This window comes from Filicampus tigris, chromosome 19, assembly GCF_054856515.1.
Source record: "Filicampus tigris isolate MCC_2025a chromosome 19, RoL_Ftig_1.0, whole genome shotgun sequence".
Taxonomy (NCBI): Eukaryota; Metazoa; Chordata; class Actinopteri; order Syngnathiformes; family Syngnathidae; genus Filicampus; species Filicampus tigris.
Window position 1 is genome coordinate 3,183,462 of NC_141235.1, and position 15,416 is coordinate 3,198,877.

Consider the following 15,416-nt stretch of genomic DNA (forward strand, 5'->3'; position numbering starts at 1 on the left):
ACACGCACACTCGGACACAGAAAAACCACTCGGAAACTCCCCTTTAGTGTTCAAGTCCAAGTAGGTCTCATGAGAAAATAAAGATGAGCTCGACTTCGTACTGGCACTTACGTGTATGCAGACAGATTTTACATTGGATTTTTAAAAAGTTGACACAGCCCTGTTAAAAATCTGGGTTGTTGTGAAAAAAAAAAAGAAAAAAGACCAAGATAAATCATTTCAAAACTTTACCCCACTATTAATTTGACTTAAAAACTGTAAAGCTCCATTTAAAAAAAAAAAAAATTGAAGTAAAAATAAACAATTGGGTTTGTGTTTTGCAAAAGTATGCACACCCTCTTATAACTGGAGATGTGGCTGTTTTCAGAATGAGTCAATCTGATTAATCCCAAACAAAGTTCAGCTGTTCTAGTAGGCTTTTCCTGATATGTTTTGCTGACTGCTTTAGTTACATGTTAGTTAATTACCTGGTTATGGATACTTAGTAGGATGTAACAAAAAAAGAATCGGAAAATCTGGTTTAATTTACAAAGTAAAAGATGCGAGTACTTCGGATCAAACTGAATCGAATCATTTCATTTTAAAATATATCAAGGTGTGTGTTGAATCGCCTTTTATTACGGTTGTTTTAAATTGGTTACTTTACTGGATTAGTTACGGTTACAGTTACTTAGTCAAAGTTAGTGACTTAGTTCCAGAGGGCGTGCACTTGTGCAGCCATATTATCTCGGTTTATTCGTTATTTCACTCTAGAATATTTTCATTTTCCGATTGAGTCATAGGTCACATTAATGGCGGAAAAAGTTCTGATGTGATTTATCTTGGTATCTTGGTATGACGAACAATAAAGCTGACTAATCAATAATCAACATGTTAATGTAATGGTAAATACGTTGACATCTTTTGACTGCGCTCGTCATGTGTTTGAATCATCTTCTGGCCTTTGTTATTTTACAGTGCATTCCTCTCATTCCTTCTCCCGCTCGCTGCTCTCCCACGGGCTCCCTTTAGGTTCACAACTTTGTTCTTTGCACATGTTAAAAAAAAAAAAAAAAAAAAAGTCACAGCAGCATGGTTGGAAATGCTCAGATGCGATGTTTGGGACACCTTAAGTGCTCGTTTGGACAATATACATTCCAAAAATGACAAACACTATGAGTATGGTCTGAATTCAATAATCCAAATAATTTTGATAGTTCCCCAACTTTGTCTCTCACATATCCCCTTTCTTTTGTTCCCACATAGTTGCAGGTCACTGCCGATTCTTTAAGGCTATCAGCAGTGTGTGCACATGTTTTCCTGCTAATATGTCCCTGTTTGTGTTTTAAAAAAAAAAAAAAAAACACCTTTTGTGTTGCTCACACAAGTGGCCTAATCCTTGCAAAAAGACCTGCTTATTAATGAAAAGATTAGTTGCAGTGTAGTTTCCAAGAATAGCGCATTATTTAGCTGACTTTAAAGCCCCCGATTTAATGTAATGGAAAATAAACATTGATGTAGGTCATAGAAAAAGCAAAGTAAGCTGTTTTGAATTTATGCAGTCAATATAGCGAATATAGCATGTTATACACATAGAACATGTATTGACTGAATAAAATCTCTGATTTGAATGTAATTAGAGGTTACAAATTTTGGACAACTTTTTCACTACGTTATTTTCTTAGTCTGTCAAAGTACAAAGATGATGTACCACTAATCAGAAGCTAGCTCTGCTTAGCTTTCGGCTTTGACATGAAAAGGGCGGATCTTGTCCCAGCCTCGCTGTCAGGTCAGTCTGATCTCAGGTCGGTATTATGTAAATTAGCCGACTTGTGAGTATTGTGCTGCTGCGTTTGGGTGTGCAGGCCTTGGCCACGTGGGCGCAGTATAACGCAAATGGATTTTCGTTCTTCGCAGAGGATAAAGAATATACCGTATGTTTCAGTATTGTTATATTATCTGTCGACGTGTTGCTCTATCGTGAGTGTTTAATTCTGAAGGCACAGATAGACAGTTGATAGGCAGTTGATAGTTTAAAAAAAAAAAGCAGCGCATGCAGTTTGAAGCAAGCTATTCCTTCCCTGGCAAGGAGAGAACAGCTTGGAATGATGATGATGATGGCGTCTCAGCGTGAGCTCCAAATGGAGGGTGGTCTTCGCCCTTTTCGCCCCCTCGCGCTGTGTCCACGGCAGACAAAGTGTCTTGTTAATAATCCGGCAAGGGGAATTCCAGGAGTGCAGCAGACCTTTGGAAGAGCTCAGGCTGCATGGGTGGCGTTGAGTTTTTGGTTTTTTTTTTTCTTAATGCAGACAGTGATTTATAGTCACTGGTTTTTGTCCATGTAGGAGCAGAGGGGGAAAAGCGAGATGCTTCTTTGGATGTTTTAAATCGGAAAGTGCAGTTTCGGTCTTTTTTTTTTTTCTGCTCGCAACTGTCACATAAAGAGCATTCCTCGCCAGTGAATCACAGGTCAAAGGTCACTGAATCAACTCCAAGTTGAACCCTCGTCAATTCTTGGGCCTCGGCCAAGTTGGTACACTGAAAAGAAAAGACCCTCGCAACCGCGCCACCTCCTCTGCCTTTCATTTAGACGTTTTCATCTAATCTGGTGCCTGGGCTGACTGTTACGTCTGGGAATTTCCAAAGAAAACCAAGCCCAGTGTCTCTTTTGGCTGCCTCCCCGTTGTTTGGGGAACATCGAGAGCGAAGCGCACACGCAAACACCTTGCGGAGATGAGAAGCGTCACGGCGCAATAATATTGGTTTTACTTTACGGTTAACCCTGTTGGAAAATAGGGAGCGGCACTTAAGTGTGTGAAAATGTTAGTTAGGGCTCATAATATCCTTAATGTGACAGACACGATTTAAAATGAGTCATAAAGCGTCATTGAAAGATGACTTGGATAAAACAGCTCGAACTCACGTGCATTTTTTTTTGGGGTGCTTATTATCCTCAGTAGGGGTGCGGGTGAACTGTAAATATGTGGATTTTTTTTTAAAGCATAATTAAATGTTTTCAGTACTTTATTAATACCTAAAATATGGATTTAATTTTTATTCCGTGACCAATTTATACAGTATATATTTCATGACAGTTTATGTATGTCAATCACATTAGCAACATTTTTAATGCTGAATTTGTTTTAAGTTCACAAAAACTAAAGTAAAAATTGCAATATACAGTACGTTAGTCCGCATAAATTCATTAAATGTATAATTGTGGTGCGGAATTTTTTATATTATGAAATGATACAGTACATTATATTATATTGTATTATGTATGATATCATTTTGTTGAATATATTATACCGTATGTGTTAGATTGCTTTAAGTTGCCTTGAAGCCCTATGAGTCTTTTGTGAGGGTTTGAGTAGCGTTTTGCAAATTCTTTAAAATACTGTTTGGCACTGCCATCTTTTGGTGAGAATACAGGAATCTATTTTGGAGAGAATGCGCATGCGTGGAACAGGGGCCATTTCAGTGTTGCAAGAAAATAATCAATTCGCTTATTGTAGTTTAATTCAGGTACCAATGCGGTATACGCGGATCAAAATACACAAAGACATAAACGTTACTTACGTTAAAAGAAGATAATTGTTTTGTCTTTTTTTGTTTTCCTAAAAGGACGCCTTACCCAAAATGACGACCGTGTCCCTTTAAATGGGAGTCGTTCTCTATTGCGCATGCGCGCTTAGTGTTTAGATTTCTCCAACCTGAGGAGCTGTCTGGAGACGCGTTCGCTGCCAATTCTTGTCATGTTTAGACTGCTACAACGCTGATTTCCCCTCGACACCTTCTCATTTCGGAATAAAATAAACCACCGCGGAAGCCAAGTCGCCGTTCAGAGCGGCGAACCAGCGACGTGCGGCGCGAGTGGGCTCAAATAAGCGCTTCAAGTGCTCCCTAACCCCGCTTCCACTGTTCCAGTCGGCGAGAGTACAGCCTCATCCTCCTCCTCCTCCTCCTCCTCCCCGGACCTCCACATCCATGTTGGCGGCCGCAGCCCTCGCGCTGGTTCGGGGACTTCGAGCCTTTGTTCTCCCGTGGACGACGTCCGGCTCCGTTGCCGCGGCTTGTGGAAGGACTCGCGGCGTGGCACGACTCCCCGTGGCTTGTCCTGAGGATTGTTGACGCGTTAAAAATGGCTGCTATTTGAAAAGGAGAGAGAGCGAGCGAGAGGGGAAAAAGAGAGCGGTCATGAATCAATGTTGGGACGCTGCGGATAAGCTAAACAGGCTAACAGATGATGCGTTAGCTCTCGGGTAAATGAGCCTTTAAACCCTCTTGCATCCGCGTTTGACTCGTTTGGAATTCCTACTTGACTCCGCAATCTGGGAACCAGCGATTTCCCCCCCCTCCCTCCGAATGTTTTGCATGTAGTCCGGATTTAAATATGCAGAACTTTTTTAGTCCCACTTGAAGCACTTTTTTGCAATTTTCCCCCAACATGGATCCAGCCGGGAGATGTTCGGCCAAACGAACCTATGGAAGATACTTGGTGGCGGTGTGGGTCCTGATCCACTTGGTCGTGTTCGCTCGCTCTTCGCCGCCCAAAGCCTGTGACAAGTCGTGTCTGTCCGGAAAATGTCTCAACGGGTCGTGCGTGTGCGAGCCAGGATGGGTGGGAGACCAGTGCCAGCATTGCCAGGGCAGGTTCAAGTAAGTTAAGCGTCGTATTGGCATAAAAGGGCAGAATATGCATGCATGTCAAACTGTCTTATTTATGACTCCATTAATGTCATAACCCCGGAGCATCAATATTGTACATGTAAAACTACTTGTCACTACTTTAAATGTAGCTTTCAGGCAAAAAAAAAAACCCAAGCATTTTAAGATGGGACTTTGGTATGTCCCATCAGTGCCACTGGCATGGTTTGTTTGTCAAGCAGGATGCCCTTGCTGTAACATCCCACTTTTTTGTTTTTTATCCGGGCTAGTTATTGCTGACACTGAATAGGAATCACCATTTGTCGAAAGGTCACACAACGCCTATTAATTTCCGTGGTAAATTGCTTCCAAACGAGACGGACGCCAGCTGTCATTTACATTACAATACGTAAGTCGATTTAAAAAATCGGCATGGTAAAAATTCAGCCATGGTTAACATGAACATTGAGGGACTGGCTAACTAATTGAATTGACTTTTCTTTTGAAGGTGAAATTTTCAGTATATAGTGTGCTGCAGGCATTAAGTTTCACTAAATCAGCCAAATGTGATATGCACACCTGTGAGGAAATTGTTTTTATGTTAAGGCAGCAGTCGTCAATCACTTTCTGCCACTTGGAAGAAGTTGGACTGGCCAATAATCCCCACCAGATTTCTGATTAGACACTTAGATTTAAACTTTTAGAAAGTGGCCCTTGAAACACAAATGAAAGGCGCTGCATTCACACAAAATGAACCTCCCACTCTGTAAGATGTTTATTGGGCGGGATGCCTTTATTAGTACAATTGTGTTATAAATATTATGAAACGACATTGACAAATATGTAATATAGAGGGAATTTATACCTGCAAATAGTAGCTCAAGTAATGGTCATTTATCAATATGACTGATACCACCATTTTTGCTGTACATGTCTTTACCACAACACACAACAGGGTAATTATGTTGACTTTTGAGTTTGCATATGTCATGGCAAGAAATCCAACCGCCACTTTGTCACAGCTCCATAATCAAGACTGTAGCGGAAGTATGGTTACATTAACAAGTAATCCATGCTGCTGACATTAGTAACGCTCAAGACGCTTGGAGGGCTGACGGGCCAGGCATATTTTCCTCACAATTCAAGGAAACCAAAAGCATACGACTTCTTGGGAATAGGTCTCCTTTTGAAAAGCCGCTTGACATTCTCGCTAGCCGCGGCGATGGGTTCGTTTTGGGTGACGATGACATCGACGAGTTCAAGTAGCCGCTGGTATACAATTGGTCACCTTTATTAAAGCATCCCTCGCAACCACACCACCCTTAATTACAAAAAATGCACATCAAATAAAAGCTTAACACAGTGCAAATTGTTGTTGGGACTTTTGGTTTGTCCCTCAGGGGGTCAGAAGTTTTTACACTGTATGCCCTTCCTTACGCAAACAACTATTTTATTTTATAACTGTTTAACTACCACGTTTCCCCACATAGTGGCATGCTCTTGTTTTTTTAACATTAATAGTAAAAAAAAAAAAAAAAAGGTCAATTCGGAGGGATTATTTCCTTGTTTTACTATAAATGTTACATCTAATGAGTTTAACTTGAAGTGCTGCAGCCAAAATGTAGTTTGTTGAAGGCAATCTTTTTCAAAGCATATGGCAGTGTTGTTGATCGGCGGGTGGTGCGCTGTGCTTATCTATGGGACGTTTTGTGACTAAATGCTCTCGCTAATCAGCATTGTGCATTATATGGCGTCACTGGAGATACTGCCATAACTGCTGCTTCTACACACATTATACTGCACACCTGCAAAGTACTGACAAGGCTTTACTTTTCCCACATTTTCTTAGCTTGCAACCTCATTCCAAGACAGAGTACATTCACTTTGTTAACTCAAAATTCAATACATAACACACCACGTACATGAAAAAACTTTTTAGAAAAAAAAAAAAAAAATTGAAAAAACAAGAAAATGTGAAGCTCTGTGAAAACCACCCACGACCTCTAATTACCGAGTTATGCCTTGAGCGACTAATTTGCTCTCCTTATGTGTTTTCTTTTCAGGTTGACCGAGCCCTCGGGCTTCCTAACGGACGGTCCGATCAACTATAAGTACAAAACAAAGTGCACCTGGCTTATCGAGGGCTAGTGAGTAACTCTGATTGATGTTCATAAGTGCAGCCGAGCCGAATGTATCCGTTTTGAACGGCTCGGCTTTAATTGGCCGTGATTCAGAGAGACGCAGGGGTGACATCGCTGAACCTGCACATCCGCTGAGTTGCCACGGCAACCGCAGTCATTGTGAGGACAAGGCTGTTGCCATCAAGAACATTGCCTTTACAGTGTACTGGCTGCAGTGGCGATCGATTTACCTTCCTGCTGTTTTATCTAAGTGTAACATTTGATGAAATAGGCTGGCATTTACAACTAGAATTCAATAAATAAATATTGAAGGGCAAATGCTTCATCTGCATTGTTTTTCTCCCAACAGCCCGAATGCCGTGCTTCGCTTACGCTTCAACCACTTTGCTACAGAATGTAGCTGGGACCACATGTACATTTATGATGGAGACTCTGTGTACGCTCCCCTAGTTGCCGTTTTCAGGTGAGGACCTGAAAATAACAAGTATCAGTAGTTGGTATCAGCAGCAGTAGTAGTAGTAGTTTTACTCAATTATTATTGTTATTTTTTTTAATTCCAAGTTTTATCACAGACAGCATTCTTCTGGCTTCTCCGCTTCAATCACTGTAGTGCATGAGTAGCGGCTGAATTGGCCAGTGGAAAATCCCCCCCACTAGAGATGTTGTGCATTTTTCAAAAATAAAGCTGATTTTGCGCCTTTGTTCACAGCGGCCTCGTTGTACCGGACGTGCGGGGCAACGAGACCGTCCCAGAGGTGGAGACGACGTCGGGCTATGCGCTGCTACACTTCTTCAGCGACGCCGCCTACAACCTGACAGGATTTGAAATATTTTACTCGTAAGTGCACTGCTGGACTTCTCTACCCTTATACCATTAAACACGGTCCGAGTTTATGTTGCGTTTGTGTCCAGGATCAACTCATGTCCTGGCAACTGCTCAGGCCACGGCAAGTGCACGCCGGGCAACTCGGCGGCCAGCCGCGTGTACTGCGAGTGCGACAAGTACTGGAAGGGGGAAGCCTGCGACGTACCGTACTGCCGCAACAACTGCGGCAGCCCCGACCACGGCTACTGCGACCTCACCGGCGAGAAGCTGTGCGTCTGCAACGACAGCTGGCAAGGTGAGAACAGCCCGGATTGTTAGTTTTGAGGTCAAAATTGTCCCGATTGTACGTCAAATAAATAAAACACATCACAAGAAAATGAGCATATGATCATTTTAGCTCAGCAACATATTACAGCGACGTTACATTCTTACGTAATCACAATGCTGTCAATCCACCCATGTCTGAGGTCGTATGTAGCACGATGTCATGAAGCGCTTTCTGAAAGCGGAACCTAACTAACCCTCTCAGGTCCGGACTGCTCCCTCACCGTGCCGTCCGCCGAGTCGTTCTGGGTGTTGCCCAGTGTCAAGCCCTTTGGCACGTCGCTGGGCCGAGCCTCCCACAGGGCCGTGGTGCAGGATAAAGTCATGTGGGTGGTGGGCGGCTACACCTTTAACGTCACTTCCTTCCAGATGATCCTCAAGTAAGCCGCGCCGGAACACTCAGCAGACACTTTATTAGGTACACGAATGAGATCCAATACAAAAATGATGCCCTCAAAAAGACAATAATGACAAGAGAAGCCAAGGCGTCTTTATTTATATAGCGGCACTTCGTACTCAAGGTTACTCCTTGTGCTTCACATAGTTAGAAAAAGGTAACATTTAAATGCAAAATACAACACTTAAAGGCATATGAATTTAAAATTTAAATAAATAAAAACCAGATGAATTTAAAAAAGCAAAGTAGAGAAGTAATAAGTAATTTACTAAAATGACTAAGTACTTTGTACATTGACAACTTGTAAGCACATTCACATAAAACCTTGAAAACATACAAACAAACATACTGTGAAATTCATTACACATGTTTAAAAGGCCATAATCAAGGCAAAAAGCAAAGTTGTACACTTTTCGACTTCCTGCTTTTTATTGTGGCTGTTGAGTGGTATATCATCACTCTAAAAGACTTTAAGTATCTGAAAAAAAATGTCTGGTGTCTGTAATAGATTCATAATGATTCCATTATTTCCTATGCGAAGAATCCTCAATCAGTGTCGCACATTATGTTCATTTCCACTGGAACCTTCCAGTGTGTGCTATCCAAACATGCAATTTCTTCACAGCTACAACCCGGAGAGCGGCATTTGGAACACAGTGCCGATCAACAGCGGCCCCATGCCCAGATACAGCCACTCACTCGCCTCCTACCAGGTAATGTTTGATCGCGACTGCCAAACTGAAGGCTAGCGTCACCTCACGTCTTCCCCCGCGCTCAGGAGGACATCTTCATGTTCGGCGGGAAGCTGGAGTCCGGCTGGGCGAACGTGACGGACGAGCTGTGGGTGTTCAACGTTCCCGCTCGCACGTGGCAGCGGAAGAACCCCGTGGCGGGCTCGCCCGCTCAGGTGCAGTTGTACGCGGTGGAAGGTCACACGGCGCACTGCGTCGTCCTGGACAGCGGCGAGGTGGTCATGCTGGTCATCTTCGGCTACTCGCCCCTGTACAGCTACATCAGCAACGTTCAGGAGTATAATTTGAGTGAGTCCTCGTGGTGAAATTATAGTCATCCCCTCCTTATTTACAAATTTACATACTCATGTTTTATTCTTTAGAACATGCCCCTAGCTAGTCATCTCAACTCAACTTGATTTTTTTTTAGAGCACTTTAAAAACAACCATAGCTGCATACAAAGTGCTGTATCGGGTCAAAATCTGACGTCTAAAAACAGACAGTTAAAACAATAACAACATTAGAGAAACAAGGTTGGTTTGTGAATTTGAGGGAGATTATTTGAATCCTACAGGGACCAACACTTGGATCGTGCCAGAGACGAAAGGTGCCATTCCTCAGGGCGGTTACGGCCACACCAGCACGTATTATCAAGCTAGCGGCAGCATTTACGTCCACGGAGGCTACAAGGCGCTGCCGGCTAGCAAGTTTGGCCTGGTGGACGACCTCTATCGCTATGACGTCAACACACGCACTTGGTGGGTTTGTTTAGGAGGGACGATTCATTGTGACGCTCATTTTAGAGGCCGCCAAGGGCTGTGTGTTAATCACTCTTATCCATTAAATCAATTTATTGTTCAGGCTGATTTTTTTTTTTAACATTGCTGTGAGCTGAGAGAGCTATCTTACAAAAACAGTCATTGTTGCCATCTGAACCACTTTTCACTAGTCTCCTTAGGCGAGTATTTTTTTGTAGTAAGAAGCAGACAACATGAGCAGACTTATTTTTATTGTTTTATTTATTATTATTGTTTTTCTGTGTGACAAGAAATGAGCCTGCTGAAAGGTGGTTGACGGAGTCGAATGCGCTGAACATTTCCAAAGACGTGGTTCCCGTGTTTATGTTGCAAAAGCAGTGATTTATAAGCTTGTTATATTTAGCATTTTGCTGCCGTCATCCGGGCAGCTGCACATGAGAACAGACCAGGCGAGAACTGGAGTTTGACACTGTCCATTAAAAGAAGATAATATTTCTGAGGAAGTTAAGGTTAAAGATAGGTTTGAAAAAAGATAGATAAACACTAAGTTTCAAAGCTTGTTTGATATCAGGACAAAGTACATACAGCAAAAGATGTCCTAGTCATTTCGTTTTTCTTGAAGCCAAGGAGAAATAAATCAATTAAATTCGTTTTTGTGAAATGCCCTAAGCCCACCCAATTAAAAGCATCCCATATTCTGTGAATTTAGAGATTATTTTTTTTTTTTTTCCAATGGTGGCATAGCTAAAAAATCCCCTTGTTGTAGGTTCATCCTGCGAGAAAGCGGCATCCCCCGCTACCTACACTCCGCCGTGCTTCTCAGCGGCACCCTGCTGGTCTTCGGCGGCAACACGCACAACGACACGTCGCTAAGCAACGGCGCCAAGTGCTTCTCGGCCGACTTCCTGGCGTATGACATCGGTAAGGGCCGCCGAGTCGTCGGCTTCGACTGCCAGTGAGGAAACAGGATAATGATATTTGTTTGGAATTCAGATCATATTTTGTTTCCCCTCCCTCATTCCTTGTAGCTTTTCTTATCTTCTTTAGAATCAGCGTTAATCACTTTTAATCCGAAACAACAGATGACTCAACATTACAGTCATTAGCGTAATCCTCCCTTACATGTTGTGTCTTCTCAGCATGCGACGAGTGGAGGATCCTGCCCAAGCCCGACCTGCACAGGGACGTCAACCGCTTCGGACACTCGGCCGTGGTCAGCAACGGGTGAGTCACAGAACCTCAAGTGTGCCGCAGACGCCGGGAGGACTCCCCCGTCCATTTGACCACCTTTGCCTCACCAGGTCCATGTTCGTGTTCGGCGGCTTCTCCGGCGTCTTGCTCAATGACGTGCTCGTGTATCGGCCGCCCAGCTGCCAGGCTTTCCCCGCCGAGGAAGGGTGCGCTCAGGCCGGCCCGGGGGTGCGTTGCGTCTGGAGCAGAGGTCGCTGCCTGCCCTGGGAAGCCACTATGAGCACGGGGAGCATCACTCCTGCCCCGTTTTGCCCGCCAAAACCAGGTAGGGACCGCTTGAGTTCGGAAATATGCACGAAATATTTTTCATGAATGCTGTAGTAAATATTTATGCTGCTTTCTCCGGCATCAACCCCGCCAGGACCCTCACCAGCTTGTCGGACCTCTACTAGGAATTTAACACACACTGACTTATCATTTTACCTTCATGTCCTTTATTCAGGTACCGTCGACGAGCTCTGCTACCGCTTCTCGGACTGCGCCAGCTGCACAGCAAATACTAACGGGTGCCAGTGGTGCGACGACAAGAAGTGTATATCAGTATACACCAACTGTACTCTTGTGAGTACACCAACAGGGGGAGTCAGAGCGCTATTTTCTCTTGCGGTCATGATCCTCAACTCATTGTCTGGTGTACACACGTTTCTTCTGATGCCCAGGCCTCTGTTTGATAACCATCAATATTATAGTTGTCGGCTAATTTAATGTTTCAGTTCTTCAAGAACGTCATCACCACCATGTGTTCCTTGCTCTTCTCCTCACCACAGAACGTGAGGAACTTCACTGCCTGCCCCGTGCGCAACAAGCGGGTGTGCAGCAAGCTGGCCAACTGCAAGAGCTGCTCGTTGAATCTCAACTGCCAGTGGGACCAGAACCAGTCCGAGTGCCACGCTCTGCCTGGTAAGTCGCGCACAGTCCATGGTCAAAGCACACGGCGGTTAACTATCAGACTGCGGCACAGTGGAAACTTGAAATTTGCACATTATCACCAACTTTAAGGAATTTTGTTGAATAACAGTGGCCAGAGGTGTTTGATTATGCAACTGCAGATTCGAGGCTCTAATTTGTACGAATGCATTTTTTAAAAAGAATATCCAAGGGCTAGGGTTATATTAAGCATTGTATAGAGTTGGACAACACAAACACCATTAGGAAAAGAAACATGGACATGGCTGCACAGTGCGGCGCTATAATTCTACTGCTATGCTGATAGTTAAGATGTCTGATTGTTGAGATGCATAATATAAGATCATGAATAGTGCTGCACCACAGCAAACACCACAATTGAATTAAACTGAGAAACTGTTCATATGTCTCCTTCACATGCTGATTTGGTTAGCAATGGATTTCAAATGGGCAGAGCAGTTAACGTTGTAATGCGTGTGTGTGAATAATGGTGTCTATGAACAGAGATAATTAGTTACCAAAGAAAAACAAAAAAAACTGATAAGTGGTTGACTCACCCGGTGAGTAATTGGGGTATGGTGTCAGTTAGAAGTGACACTATTTGAGGATATATAGTCTCCACAGATTTGAATCGTTTTTTGTTTTTTTTCCATAGAGCCGAATTGCGAACATTTTAAGGCTTTAGAGACCCACCCGAAATAAAATGTTAGTCTCATCTCCGCCGCTTATTTAGCAGGATTGTGTTGTTTATCCTATGCAAAGAAAGAGAGCGATGCCAACAGTTTGCATCATTTGGCAGCCCAACAGTGCAGCGAGGGCTGGAGTCAGGTGGGTGAGGCCTGCCTGCGGATCAACTCCAGCCGCGAGAGCTACGACAACGCCAAGCACTACTGTAAGAATCTCCACGGCAACATCGCCTCTCTCACCTCCGCCAAGCAGGTGGATTTTGTTCTGGACGAGCTGAAGAAGCTACAGCAGCAGGACAAGGTAGACACACATTTTCTATGATACACTCTATTGCATTCTTCTTGATTTTTTTTTTTTTTTCCTGCTTACTGTTTGGCTGTGTGATGTGATTAGCTATCACTTTAGCACCAGAAAGAAGTCTTCCATCAGCCACACACTTCATATCAAAACTAAATTTTGAACCCATAGGGAAGCCCGGCAGTAGAGTAAACTCAACTTCTTGCATTTAGCAACAAAACTGTATGATATGCGGACAAACATTTTCAAACAGCAAAGAATGGAGCCAACATAACAACTCAAAATACTCATTTTTTTCCCAAGTCTGAGAAAAATCGACACTAAAATACAGTACAGTTTACTGTAGTTAAGTTCTGTACTGCATTGGTGTTACAGTATTTTTTCAACAGTATTTGGACCATCTTTGTTATACTGTACTGTATTTTGCTCATACTGCTGTATTTTATAGTTTAGTTTTTATTTAATAAAAAATTGGGGGGAAATATTTTTTGGGGCATTATATTGCTTGTGTTGTTTACACATGTATTTGGTTAACATACTTGCACGTTCATACAGGACATGTACCGTAGTCGTTTCCCACACAAGGAAATTCTGTTATAAGGAAAGATTGAACGATGCAAATATGATTACTTATTAGATAATACTTACTGTACTAAATCCAAGCTGGTCTGAACCTATCAGTCAGAACAAATGTATACAAGAGGAAATTATGGGCGCAGAGTAAAGTAACATAGTTGAGCAGGTACCGTGCAGTGGAAAAAAGCGTCATACATAACCAAGAATAGGTCCAAATTTTCCATGACTCTTTTATATTCTATATACTTAATAGCTTGTCCGGTCTATATTTTTAATTAAACAGAGACAGTATCCCAGATGCTCGTAAATCCGTTTTTGTCCTTGGGGAAAAGTTCAACCCTGCACAAGCAAACCTCCCAATTGTCGTGATTAATGCTCCCCATGCTGATTTAAACTCGGTTCTGCATGTTGCAAGTCCTCAGGAATGTTGTTTGTTGTCACTCTGCAAGCCTGACATCCCCCCCCCCCCCCCGCCCCCCTTTACATTTGAAATTCGAGCCCTGAAGGCAAGAGGCGAAATCATCTGTGAAATTATTTCCTCTGCTCTTTTTTTTTTTTTTAACGGCATTCTCACTATTCTGAATAAAATTCAATGTATTTTTAAACGGTGCAACAGAGCAGCACAGTCACCGCGGTTATCCGCCTTATAAATACGCGGCGGTCGGAGGCGTTGATGTGTTAAATATCTTGTGTGCCCTCAGCGTTTGTCGCCCTGGGTGGGCCTGAGGAAGATCAACGTGTCGTACTGGGGCTGGGAGGACATGTCGGCTTTCACCAACAGCAGCCTGCGCTGGCTGCCCGGCGAGCCCAGCGACTCGGGTTTCTGCGCCTACCTGGAGGAGCCGCAGGTGTCGGGCCTCAGGGCCAACCCGTGCACCGCCACCGCGCACGGCCTCATCTGTGAAAAAGCCACGGGTGAGTGACACGGACTCAGCGGAGGCATCTCATATCTCCTAATTGTGTCACAATTCATCGATTAATTGAGAACTAATCGTAAATCTAATTAATCGGCAACTGTTTGGATAAAGTAATCGTTTGAGCCACTGTGCAACTCAAGATATAAGAATAAATAATAAGAAAATGTTTTCCAGCCGTAAGCTGAGTAACCTTCAATGCACATGTAATTTGAAACATCCTCTTAAATGCACATCAAACTAGTCGCCCGTCACATTAATCAGGCCCCAAAAAGTAGCTCAGTTTCAGTAAGGTTGGTGACTACAACATCACTCCCGCTTGTGTAAAAATTGATTAATTATTTGATTTTGCTTAATCATATAATAATACCAAATAAACAACTACTAGTGCTAAGTAAGTAAATGCATGCTAAATAAATGTTTTATCAGTGTTTGATGCAATAGTCGATAGAATGATCTGTTTTTATTTTGATCTCAGCTCATCGAAGGGATCTCTGGTGGACGTTGATAAATATGAACAGAATATTGAGGATGAAAGATGTTGCAAATAAAGAAACTGGCTGTACCCAATGTGAGGAAGCGCTCCACAATAGGTTGAGGAAATAAACACCCTGCTGTCTTTTGTTCCCACGCAGGAAACCCCAATCAGAGCTCCCGGCTCCCCTGCAAGAAGCCGTGCTCGCTGCACACCACCTGTGCCAACTGCACCAGCCAGGCCATGGAGTGCATGTGGTGCAGCAGTGCACAGCGCTGCGTGGACTCCACCGCCTATGTCATCTCCTTCCCTTACGGCCAGTGTCTGGAGTGGCAGACGGGAGACTGCCTGGGTGAGTGCCTCATTCCAAAAACTAAGTACAATTGTGCCTTGACTTGCGAGTGACACTACTTTGGAGTAGCAGTTTTGCAGATAGCGAACAATTCCTCAAAAAGAGACTTAAGGCCATATTTGAGCACAAACACATGTAGACAGACAATACAACA

The 15,416-nt window shown here is 43.3% G+C and overlaps 1 protein-coding gene across 3 annotated transcripts in view; it reads left to right on the plus strand.

Moving 5' to 3' along the window:
- The window catches only part of atrnl1b (attractin-like 1b), a 68,375-nt gene that overhangs the window by 21,108 nt on the left and 31,851 nt on the right, over positions 1 to 15,416 (plus strand). For 2 of the 3 annotated variants that reach the window (XM_086017211.1, XM_086017209.1), the window contains exons 4-19: positions 6,690 to 6,773; positions 7,117 to 7,230; positions 7,477 to 7,605; positions 7,680 to 7,888; positions 8,123 to 8,297; positions 8,940 to 9,027; positions 9,093 to 9,354; positions 9,621 to 9,804; positions 10,571 to 10,725; positions 10,944 to 11,028; positions 11,106 to 11,320; positions 11,498 to 11,616; positions 11,823 to 11,955; positions 12,761 to 12,948; positions 14,223 to 14,436; positions 15,071 to 15,262. In XM_086017211.1, coding sequence (XP_085873337.1) covers positions 6,690 to 6,773; positions 7,117 to 7,230; positions 7,477 to 7,605; positions 7,680 to 7,888; positions 8,123 to 8,297; positions 8,940 to 9,027; positions 9,093 to 9,354; positions 9,621 to 9,804; positions 10,571 to 10,725; positions 10,944 to 11,028; positions 11,106 to 11,320; positions 11,498 to 11,616; positions 11,823 to 11,955; positions 12,761 to 12,948; positions 14,223 to 14,436; positions 15,071 to 15,262 — 2,546 coding nt within the window. Of the gene's footprint in view, positions 1 to 3,669; positions 4,639 to 6,689; positions 6,774 to 7,116; positions 7,231 to 7,476; positions 7,606 to 7,679; positions 7,889 to 8,122; positions 8,298 to 8,939; positions 9,028 to 9,092; positions 9,355 to 9,620; positions 9,805 to 10,570; positions 10,726 to 10,943; positions 11,029 to 11,105; positions 11,321 to 11,497; positions 11,617 to 11,822; positions 11,956 to 12,760; positions 12,949 to 14,222; positions 14,437 to 15,070; positions 15,263 to 15,416 lie in introns of those variants that run through there. The other variant, XM_086017208.1, reaches the window with a different exon arrangement.